The sequence below is a fragment of the Rhagoletis pomonella genome, unplaced genomic scaffold (genome assembly GCF_013731165.1).
Source record: "Rhagoletis pomonella isolate Grant_MI unplaced genomic scaffold, Rhpom_1.0 Rhpom_scaffold_00001, whole genome shotgun sequence".
In the NCBI taxonomy this organism is placed as follows: domain Eukaryota; kingdom Metazoa; phylum Arthropoda; class Insecta; order Diptera; family Tephritidae; genus Rhagoletis; species Rhagoletis pomonella.
Genome location: NW_023458555.1, coordinates 60,008,296 through 60,020,647, shown reverse-complemented (window position 1 = coordinate 60,020,647; position 12,352 = coordinate 60,008,296). Strand labels below are relative to the sequence as shown.

Here is a 12,352-nt window from a genome sequence, read left to right as displayed (position 1 = left end):
ATACACCTGCTGTGTATGCCGAAGACGATTACACCACAACTCCACCTCAGTCAAGTGTAATGCCTGCGAGGGGTGGAGTCACCTCAGGGTCTGCTCGGGACTACGGACACACAGACAGTGGACCACGTCGTACGTGGCCCCCTGTTGCTCAAATAGAGCAGCCTCCACGGCTAACCATAGTCCGCCCGTGCAGCCCCACACACTCACACAGCAGCCACACACAGTCACCACAACACAACAACAAAATAACACCACAGACCGTACCACAGCCACTACAGACCACATAACACACACAACCGCACCACCACCCACACGCCGCCGCCAACAACTCCTGGTTCCCCCTACAATCTGCACGGTATGTCAGACCAGGATATTCCGTAATGTGACCTCAGTCAAGTGCAACACATGCCTTGGCTGGTGCCACTTTGGGGCATGCTCAGGTCTGCGTACCACGCGAGATTGGACGGGGAACTTCGAGGGCCCGTGTTGCGCTGCTCGGTTGTTGTTGTTGTTGTTGTAGCGGCTACAACAACCCCGCCCAGATCGGTTGGTATCTCAGTCGTTGTCGTGCTGCTCGGTCGCAGACTCCAATTGCGACGCCGGGTACGGTTTAGTAAGTGGCCCACCTATTTCGGGGTATTGCGTCCAAAGGGGTGACCCGATCCAAAAAAAAATTGCACACACTTGTAGCCAAGGGTCTACCCATTACTTTAACATCCACTATTGTAATTTTTGGTCACTAATTTATTTACAAATTGGGTTTGAAATATGCCCTTTTTTGTAAAATTCGGAAAATAGCTCACATTTATCACTCCTATTTTCCTTAAAGCAGCCACTTCACTAATGCATTTTTATATTCCCCTTCACTTTAAACTTTATTCGACTTGTTACAACTTTCTTTATTACTTTAATTTTAATCTATCAATCACAATTTATTAAATAAAAACATCTTCAAAACCACGCGTTTGCCTTTGGTTGCATATGCACATTAAATGGTGGCGTTTAGCTGTCAAACTGCTAAATATACAAGAAGGATGAGAGACAAAAGAAATTATGATATAACCCAGTCAGCATTAAAAATATAAACCTTTCCATGGAAAATATGTATTTACTGTCCCTGTGGCTCCTTTCGCTGAGGGTTATAATCCCTAAGTGCGGCCGAAGGCCGCCTACGCAGAAAGGTGTTCTATGCAAAAGGTGTTCGGCCCCCTTTCTTTGGCACCACAGAAAGGAGAATTCTACTGCCTGAGGGTTATAATCCCTAAGTGCGGCCGAAGGCCGCCTACGCAGAAAGGTGTTCTATGCAAAAGGTGTTCGGCCCCTTTTCTTTGGCACCACAGAAAGGAGAATTCTACTGCCTGAGGGTTATAATCCCTAAGTGCGGCCGAAGGCCGCCTACGCAGAAAGGTGTTCTCTGCAAAAGGTGTTCAACCCCCTTTCTTTGGCAACACAAAAGAGAATTCTACGTAGTGAGGGTTATAATCCCTAAGTGCGGCCGAACATTTCTATCTGTCGCTTTTTTCTTAATTTCACAATATTGTTAGTTAATTTTTTTCCCCATCATTTTTTTTTTTCAAATCGCCTGATAACCAACTTGGGATAATTTCTTTTATTTAAAAATCCCACGTTTTTCGTTAGTTGGGTTATATTCCACTTGAAACTGCTCAGTTTGCCTCGGAAAATTACGTTTTTACCCCATTTTCAAACGGTTCCCTAGGGGTCTGTGGGAGGTCCCCAAGGGGGGGGGGTGGGGCTTTTCGTAAAGTGGCGACTGTCCCCTTTCGAATGAGGGGGGTTTGGGGGGCCCCGCCCCCGCCCCCTCCGCCCCCACCCCAAAAACGGTGGGCCAATAACTAAACATTTCCCGCGACGCCCCCCACCACCACCACAGGGCGGCAATCACCTCAGCAGCACACACAGCCAACGGCGGCAAGAACATACACCTCACTCACACCCCACATCACGACACGTCTCCCGAACCACATGAAGCTCCTTCAATTCAACTGTAACGGGCTACAGAGCAAGATTGAGGAGATAACCGTCTTCATGTGTCGGCATGGTATATTAATAGCTGCGGTCCAAGAGACGAAGTTGCACAGCAATTCAACTTTGTTGAATTGCGCCGGGTACAACGTGCACCGTCGAGATCGCGAGCGAGATAATGGTGGTGGCTTAGCGTTCATCACGCACCACACCGTGCAGTATCGTCTTATCGAAGCAGACATCGACCGCAGGGATACCACCCTAGGATGTCAGGGCATCGCTATCCGGTCAGGCGATGTCGAGCCGAAATATTCAACATGTACATACCCCCTGTCACCTGCTGCCCGGCAGGATATCACCCTGATATAGGTGCGCTCCTCAGAGGTGAAAACCGTATGGTAGTAGGTGACTTCAATGCGCACCACGATCTTTGGAACTCAAGCCTGTCAAACGATCGTAGGGGAACAGACTTGGCTGAGCAGATAGACGATTCGACATTCTGCACAATGAACGACGACGCACCCACCAGGATTATGGGTAACTGCAATAGCTCGCCAGACATCACAATAGTCAGCGCTGGTCTGATAAACAGCATAACGTGGCGACCTATGCTGACTCTAGCATCAGACCATCTACCCATAGTCATCTCGATTGATAAACCAACCGACTTTGCCTCCGCCAAACACCGGACCTATATCAACTTTTCTAAAGCTGATTGGAATGGTTACGCGGAGTTTACCGAAAACACCTTCGCATCGCTCCCCACACCAACCGACGTCCATCTCGGTGAACGTAAGTTCCGCAGGGCTATCACTGCTGCTGCAGCTCGCTTCATACCGGCAGGGTGTATATCGGACCCACGTCCAAACTTCCCTGCCGAAGCGGCTGTTCTAGCCGATGAGCGTGATAGCCTTCGTCAGGCCGATCCCGAAGATCCCCGTATCAGGGATCTCAACGCGGAGATTCGGCAACTTGTAAACGTACATAAGCGGAAGAAGTGGGAGGAGCATCTGAAGACTTGTAACTTCACCTCTGGTGTGAGCAAGCTTTGGTCAACCGTGAGGTCATTGTCTAATCCGACGAAGCAGGACGACAGAGTCGAAATTTCCTTCGGCGACCATGCTTCGTCGGACCCGGAGCGATGCGCGAGCTTTTTTAGCCGGCAGTTCATACTGCATCCTCCGGTGGACAAAGCCAAGCGTCGAGTGACCAGAAGGCTGCACAAACTGCCAACAATTTGTGCTCCGTTGCTTTCACTTGCGGTGAAGTTCAGGTGGCCATCGGGAAGGCGAAAGCCTCCAAAGCCATGGGTCCCGACGGAATACGCATGCTGATGCTGAAAAATTTGAGTCCTGCGGGGGTAGCGTACCTAACGGAGGTCCTCAATTTGTCAATGGCCACTCTCATCATCCCAGACATCTGGAAGGTGGGGAGAGTGGTCCCACTGCTCAAACCGGGGAAACCTGCCAACAAAGGAGATTCGTATCGTCCGATTACACTCCTTTCCCCGGTAGCGAAGACACTCGAGGCCTTGCTACTCCCGTACTTCACAAATCACCTGACCCCAGCGAAGCATCAGCATGGTTTCCGTATAGTGCACAGTACAACAACAGCACTTAACGCCATAAACACTCAGATAACTCGTGGCCTTAACCGTAACCGTCCCTGTGAGAGAACGATTCTAGTAGCGTTGGACTTGTCAAAGGCGTTTGACACCGTCTGCCATTCCACGCTACTAGAAGATATAGAGGCCTCCTCTCTCCCACAGAGGCTCAAACGGTGGTCGGCAAATTATCTGAGTGGTCGACATTCGTCGGTAATGTTTAGAGACAAAACTAGTAAGCAGCGAAAAATAAAACAGGGGGTTCCTCAGGGTGGTGTCCTTTCCCCGCTACTGTTTAACTTTTATATTTCAAAGCTCCCTCAACCACCAGAGGGAGTCTCGATTGTCTCCTATGCCGACGATTGCTCGATCATGGCGACTGGGAATGGAATTGATGACCTGTGTTCGAAAGTAAACGGCTATCTCTCCGAACTTTCTCGCGTCTTCACTGCAAAGTGTCTAGCCCTCTCCCCTACGAAATCCTCCGCGACCCTGTTCACAACCTGGACGAAGGAGGTCAGGCTACCGCTGGGGATTCACGTCGATGACACACCAATTCCGACGGTGAATAACCCCAAAATACTCGGAGTAACATTCGACAGCCTGCTCTCCTTCTCTGCGCACTCAACCGCTATTGTCAATAAAGTACAGAGCCGCAACAAGGTCCTCAAGTCGCTAGCCGGCAGTACTTGGGGCAAAGACAAAGATACGTTGCTGGCAACATACAAGGCAATAGGCCGGCCGGTTTTGAACTACGCAGCGCCAGTGTGGTCGCCAGGGACTAGTAGGACGCAGTGGATGAAGCTACAGACTGTACAAAACACCGCACTCAGGACAGCGACGGGATGCCTCTTGATGTCGCCTGAACACCACCTGCACGGCGAGGCGCAAATGCTCCCGGTAAAGGAGCATAATATAATGCTCTGCAAGCAGTTCCTGATCGGGAGCCACAGAAGTGGCCACCCAAGCAGACAGCTGCTTGCAGAGGAGCCCTCGCCTAGGCACGTCAGGAGGCATCTATATGAACTAACGGACGAAGTCCAGAGGTTCATTAACCAACCTCTGGACCCGACAGCTTACAGACAGGCCCTGAACGGCATTCACAGGGACTCAGTCTCGAGTTATGTAGACTCTAGACCTGTGAATGCCGTTCTAGGCACACCACCCCCGGACATAGACGAGACGGAGCTTCATCTGCCTCGGGAGACACGCACTACACTCGCACAACTTCGCTCCGGCTACTGCAGCAGGTTAAACTCCTACTTGAGTAGGTTGAATGAGGATGTGCCAAACGAATGTCCGGCATGCGGAGAGACCCCACATGACTCGAAACATCTCTTCGCATGCCCGGAAAACCCGACAACCCTAACGGCCTTGTCCCTATGGGCAAACCCCGCAGAAGCTGCACGCTTCCTAGGGTTGCCGTTAGTGGAACTTGACGACAACGACTGAGATACCAACCGATCTGGGCGGGGTTGTTGTAGCCGCTACAACAACAACAACAACAGCAACTCGTCACGTAAAAATGACAAAATCGGATTGTGACAGACGTGAACGAACTCTGCGCTATGTCTCTTTTGGCTGCCATCATTTCAGCCAATTTCTCATATTGCCCTGGTGTTGTTTTGGACCTATAAACATTATAAAAAAAACGCGAAAACAAAAATTAAGAAAATTCACTTAAGATTTTTACAATCATCCACAGTAATTTTTACTTACATTTTTTGTAAAATTTTATTATTTAAACCCACGAAAATAACAATTGAAAGGTTCCCGCCAACAAATTTGCAACTTACAAAAAGGTAACTACGATAGAAATGTAGAATAGCTAGAATCGAAAAATTCGAACATTGATCGAAACGGAACGCAGAATACCAAAGGCCCTTATTAGTTGCCAACAATCAAAATCAAGAGCGTAAGCGAAAATTCTCTCCCAAAGAGAAGAAAAAGCAAAAAAGTAAACGAACAGGAAATTAGCCATCACTTGCAAAATCCGGAAGAAGAAGACACACCAGCTGACTTTGTTTATGTTTTAGGGGGCGTCCATAAATCATGTGACCACTTTAGGGGGAGGGGGGTTAGGTAAATGATCACCATCGATCACGTAGGGGGGAGGGGCGAGGTGTTTCGTCTTTCTATTAAATATTTTGCATATGGCAATCATATCAGCTGACTGAGAGCGTAGTCGATAAATATGTATATATGTATTTATGGCCCTTATTATGAGTTGCATTCGATTTTCGATCTTCGCTGGTTATCGAAGATCGAAAGTGAAATTCGTATTATGAGCTATGCAACCGTGTCGAAATTTTCGTTGAGTATCGAATTTTCTGTCGAACAGAATTTTGCTTTCGATGGGGTAGCGAAGTGTTGGAAAATTGTGAAAAATGTATGATTTTGCATTTGTTTTCTTACTTTTTGGCGGGTAGACACTAATTTTAAAAATTTTTTTATCAATTTCATGCAGTTTTAACGTCGTGAATACAAAACACAAGCTCGAAAGGCTGCTTTTACTTGTGAAAGAAAATCCCAATACTCAGTTGGCACGATCAGAACGAAGAACAAATCATAGAGTTGTGGATAGTTTTAAAATATTTTAAATAGATTTGGCTCACAAACGCCTCTTTAGACAGTCGGAAGTTTTTAGTAAATCTATAGACAAATTTCTTAAATATATTTTATGTCAAAATATATTGTAAAGACTACACTTAAACTCTCTTGAACATTTACTACTCCTGGTCAGTTCACTAAACTCTCATCCTCTGACGAATCGTTGAACCCCAGAACTTCGTTGTACTAATTTTTACCACGTTTTTATAAACTTGCTTTCTTTTATATTTCATTTTAATTTGCACAAATTTACATAAATATGTATAAGCACACTATTTAGTTTGCTCGATTTGTAAACAAAGCTTCTCAGCGGAGGAAAATATACTATTGTGAACAACATAAACGTGCGAAGTTAACAATAGCACTATTCGAATGAGCGCCATAATACCAAATGAAAATTCGTTCGATCAGCACTTTCGACCACAGTCGAAGATCGAATGTAACTCATAATAGGGGCCTATGTAAAAAGTTTCAAAATATAACCCAAAACTTGCAAGTCGTGTCGCGTAGAACCCGTTCCAATTTTTATTCAAACTCTTCCTATGATTTAAGTTCAAAAAGTTATGGTGAAATGAATTCCAATCTTCACTTGCAGCTATTTCGTGCATATGTTGCACGACATACAAATAAAACAAAAGCAGCGTGCCAGGAAAGTACAAACATCTTCTGGAGAGATGCTAAAAACACTTGTAGAGACAAAACTGATTTCGAAAGCATTATTTTAAATAAAATTAAAGAGCTAAAGCAGTCAACGACAAAAGTTAAGATTGCCAATATTGCCCAGTACTTCCAACACCCCAATGAAAAGGTGATGACAGATTTTAGTTTATTAAAAGTTTGTAATAGTAATGCATTATTGTATTATGCATTTCAGAACAATGATAAAGAAACGCCTCAACTGAACGATAGTTCTACCCCCGCAATTGAACCCGACTGCGGCCAGAGTGAAACCGCAGATGTAGTTCAAAATAGCAAGGACTCTGAAGAGTTTACTACGCCAATTTGTCGTAATACCCCAGCGCAGGATGTTTTGCGGAATCAAATTTCTTTACTGAAAGCTGAATACAATGTGGCATTGCTCCGTGGAAAATCAAACGAAATTTCTAAAATCAAAAAACGTATTGAGTTGTAAAAAACATCTCCGAAGAAAAAAGCTTCACGCTATTCACTCCAAAAAGCATATGTTAACTCTTAAATCGAAACTAGCAGAAATAAGTGCAAATAATGTCGACGCAGCCAATGTAACACATAGTACTCCAGGCCGTCCTCGTATTGAATGTAAGCAGCCTGAGTTACTCAAAACAATTATCGACATAGCCATGTTTGGTGCTTCTGCCAACAAACGTCGGCGAAGTGAAATTGTACGGAGTTGTCAAACCTTAAGCGACCTTCATGAAAAATTTTTACATCTCGGTTACCAAATATCTAGAAGCGCGGCATATTTGCGATTAATGCCAAAAAATTGTAAAACGTCGGAAGGAAAAAAGCACGTTGTTACCGTACCTGTTAAATTGAGTCGGCCAGAGGCTGATCATCACAAAAGCCATTTGGACCAGCACTTCTGTGTCGCTACAATTAGATCGCTGGATTTTTTTCGTTAATTGTTTATAAAAATATAGTGGATTCTATAACATAAACCATATAGTATATATCACGTAAAACATTGGGAAAATTGTGAAACATAAAAGTGTGCTATTAAGGTGAGCGCCACTGTCCATCTAACGTAAATTTTAAAGTAAGAAATAGAGGTACATGAGTCTCAAATAAGTCCACTTGTTACAGTCGGCGAGCCATCGCTTCCATCGTTTTCTTTACTTTTTATAGGTGTGGACCGACCAAAAAAAATATGTGCGTCAAAAGGCGTCGCAAAATTTAAAAGCCAGTAAAGGCACGGGCGGTGGCCCAAACACCCAACAGAAACTTTCTTCCAATGAGGAAGCTATTTACAAACTGATTGGGATGAAGGAAAGTGTTGAAGGCATATCTGCGTCTACTTTTGGATTGCCACCTTCAAGTGTATCTAAGACCATTGCAGAACCTGAGCGAGACGTGTCAGAATGTGTAGAATATCTAGAGGAAGTGGAAATAGATATACATGAGTCTCAAATAAGTCCACTTGTTACAGTCGGCGAGCCATCGCTTCCATCACCACCAGTAAATGTAGTTCCAGAAAGGAGACGTACTGGAAAGAAGCCGAAAGCATCCTCCGACGTTCTGCAGGCTGAACTAAAGATTCAGCAAGCCTTATAAGAAACAGTTACTGTAGCAGTAACGATTTTAGCAGAACATCTTGAAGAGTAGAAAATAAACTTAAATAATAAAACTAATAAAACTTAGTATCGAAAAGTTTCTTTAAAAATTTGCCTAGGCTATATTATACTGGTTCGTTCAAGCCATTTTTCAAAACAAAACAACAAAAGAGAATTCAAAAAATTTCTTGCTGTGAATTTTCAGAGCTATATATATTTAGTATTGATTACAAAATTGTACTAAAAAGTAGTAGGAAAGTATATTGTAAATGAAATTGTATCAACCAAGTACAATTGTACCAAAAATGTCAACACTGTTCTGTATACATACTTTTTCTTCTTTTCCACTTTTTACTCTTATTTTATCTTTCAGCTTCGCTAAAAGCACTTCTACCAACGCTTGGCTTACCAAATTTACGCCAATTGATAAAATTTTGCGATTTAAATTCATTTTAAATAATGTCAATAACTATTCGTGTTGAATTGAAAATCGCCTCGTCTGAATAGGGATAGCAACTTTTTCACTTTCAACTTCTCATTCAACTCCGCATTCAACTTTTGTTGCCTGTAAAATCGCCTCGTGCGAATGCCCTATAAATTCGCCAGTAATACTAGGTTCACATATAAGTAGATTATCCTCATTTTCGAGCTTAACACCCTAATCTGTAATTATAACAAGAGATTAACCATATAAAATTCGTCCCTTGTTAATCTGTAATTATAAAATAATCTCAGATTAAACCGATAACTTTTCGGTGTCCATCCTAGTTTTATCGATTGTTTTTGCAAAAAAGAGAAGAAATGCCAAATGTAAAAGTAAACAAAAATGTACGCTAGCAAGGAAAAGAGGTTTGTAAAGGTATTTTTAATAAAATGTTAAGTTAAAATATATTTATATTGCTCATTATAGCAGAAAAACGTGATCACGGTGGCACAGAGATGAAACATAACTTTTCCTTGAGATGTGAGAATAACAAGCACAACAGATTTGACGGCTAATAATCTGAGATTTGCCTGTGTAAACGGGGTGATTAAAAATCGAGCTTTCATTGTGATAATATTGATATGTGAACATAGTTTAACACCACCTTGTATAAATTCGCCTTGATTAGAGCTATTAGTGGTATTCATCTAAACCGATAACTTTATCAAGCAGATAATCTTATAAGTTTATGCACTCTGTTACATGAGCGACCCACACTCTCTTTTCGTTTACACATGCGACAATAGTCGTGTTTTCTTTGGTTATAAAGCGCAGTGTCACTAACTTTATACTACTAGCACGGGGATAAAGAAATTATAGAAACTACCTCACTAAATTGGAAAAAATTATATTTACGAGATATCTATTTAAATAAATGTACATATAACATAAAGGCTATGTATTTGAAGCAAGTTATAAGAAACAATGGCAGAATGTCTGTTTGTGTATGAATTCATTTGTCACGGCTACCAAACTTTGCGAATTATCAGTGAAACAAAACAAACAGACGGGATAATAATTGAACCAGATCTCTATCAGGATCATATCGTTGTTGAATTTGCGTGCAAAATTTGTATGCGGATCCCGATTATTGCCTAAGAAAGCATAGCTAGAGTTGCGACAGAGTTGCATTGTCTTCAGTTTATCAAGTTTATTCAGTGAAACCGCTGGATAAATTTATCAGAAATGTGTAAACGATTTTCCATACAAATTTTGACAGTTCATTTATAAGGTTTACACAATTATAAGTTTATACGGTTTACAATGCATTTATAAGGTTTGATGAATACCCTTATTGTGAAGCTTCGCTAAAACCCACATTGATAGTGTTACGATTATCCTCGAAGCCTTGAGGGATTTCCCAAATATACTCGGGCTCGTATCGCTGGATTGTTAAATAAATGCTCACGATGACCAAATTGTAGTACAATTAACTTTATTGTACAACAAACAATTTACAATACTCGCTAATACAGTAAAAACACTCTACAATACTTGTTAAAGCAATAACAACGCTTAACTAAACTTGTTAACACAATTAAACTTATAGCTCGCTTATTCGCAACTCACTTCTCTGCTCACTTTACTTGTAGCTTGCTGACTTGTATCTGACCCACTTCGCTGTGGCGGCGCCCTTATATACCAGCGCTCGCACTTATGGCAACTCTAGAACGTTCTGAAGTTTATCGCTCATTCTCTTTCTCTCGCTGTTCGCAGTGTTCATCCAACTGACGTTTCTCTTTGTGGAACATTCTACGTCATTCCTCGAACATTCTGCCTATTTATCGTTGTTCGCTTCGCGTTGCCGCAGTATCCCTGCAAAAATCGTGGGACCATGTAGTCTATTTGCGGTAAATTGGAGTACTTACAAAAGTGTTCCTCTGTCATGCTGTAGCGGACCAACTCGTGTCTCTGCGCCAGCTTATTGCTCGTGTTTTAACGAAATGTTATTGAAGTTGAGCATTTGGAAGCACATTTGCATGTCTGGCTGTAGCTGAATGTGTAGAGCTGCTCGCTGTTATTTCTTAGCTCCCAGCATGTTCGGGTTCGAATGCCGTCAGAGGCAACATGTAACTTTTAATTTTTGTCTTGGTTTTTATTAATTTCGAAAAAGCATTTGAGAAGTGAAGCACAAAAGCGTGTACAAACGAAAAAATATAACAACAATGCCATTGTTAATATGTTGGAGTAGTTTTGTGCTACTCTGATGTAATGCAGGGATGGAGTATATGGTCCTGCCCTAGGACATCGCAATGTTAATTGGACCATATTTTTTATATGAATTGTGGTTAATTTTGGAGTACTCCTTGGTCCTTATGCAGCGTTTTTGCTGCATTTAAAATGCAACATTTAGCACTTTCGAACATATGTTTTCGAAGAGCGTTCATGCTACCGCATTTAGCAAATGTACATTTATGCGAGTTCGAAATCGTATGCTTTTGACAAACAGCCCTGTTCCAGTCGCTTATTCAGATCAGTATCTATTACGATAAATTCTCACGGAAAAGATAATGTGCAAAAACCCCTAATGAAAAGGAAAAAATTAATTCTAAACCGAAAATTCAATACAAAAACTTGAATTGTTTTAACCAAAACCGAACATTTGTTTGTGTATATATTCATTTGACGGCGCTGTCAATTATAATTTCCACACTTAATTAGGAAACAAAACAAACAGAGTTGATCACAAATTAATCCAGATTTCTATCAGCATCATATCGATGTTGAATTTGCGTAACTTTTCTTTATCCAAATAATGTAAAATAATAAATGAAATCTCGATCGGCGATCACTGAAACGCAGCTAGCGACTGTATACTCGAAAAAGCAATGTTGCCAGTTTTTCTGATTAAACCATGTTCGAATCGTGGAAATTTTGGAAGATCACAGGGTTGCTTTTAGCATTTAGATTCTTAATGCAAAAATGGAGTTGCATTTAGTTGCATTTAGGTGACGAATTTTGTATGGATAAAGCGAAGCGCACATTAGCGCGATTCCATCGTTGTGAATACGTTGCGAATTCGGCTGTTAACTTCGAATCCGCAAACGTGCGCACACTTGAGCGATTTTTTCGCGTCGATTTCCGACGTACAATTCACTCAATTTTCCCTTTATTTCGTGTATTTTCGCACTCGGCGTACCCAAATCGTACAAAATACTATTATTACGAACGTTTTTATTAGTTTTTGTACATTACACGTTTTTTTTTCTTGGCCTTTATTGCTGTGACACCTTTCTTCTTCTTTGACGCCTTCAAAACGCTGCAAGCCGCGTTTCGAACGCGTCAATAGAGAGGAACATTGAATGTTCGAAAAATTCGCAGCGACGGAATCGTGCAAGTGTGCGCTAGCGCATTAAAATGTATGGGTAGCATTGTTGTAATTTTTTGGGCTTGCGGATTCGCAACGACAGAATCGCGCCAATG

General features: G+C 42.2%; 1 protein-coding gene across 1 annotated transcript; it reads left to right on the top strand.

Moving 5' to 3' along the window:
• Positions 1-6,690: 6,690 nt before the first annotated feature.
• LOC118751759 lies at positions 6,691-7,771 on the top strand. Its single transcript, XM_036486578.1, has 2 exons — positions 6,691-7,004; positions 7,071-7,771. Exons 1-2 carry the CDS (start codon positions 6,768-6,770, stop codon positions 7,326-7,328), a joined length of 495 nt encoding a protein of 164 aa, XP_036342471.1. The 5' UTR covers positions 6,691-6,767; the 3' UTR covers positions 7,329-7,771.
• Positions 7,772-12,352: the final 4,581 nt, after the last annotated feature.

What these genes read in the sequence shown, in the direction of transcription:
- LOC118751759 (XM_036486578.1), top strand. Translation starts at nt 6,768, where the DNA reads ATGAATTCCAATCTTCACTTGCAGCTATTTCGTGCATATGTTGCACGA. An exon ending in TCCAACACCCCAATGAAAAG is followed by an intron (nt 7,005 to 7,070) that starts GTGATGACAGAT and finishes TATGCATTTCAG; the next exon opens with AACAATGATAAAGAAACGCC.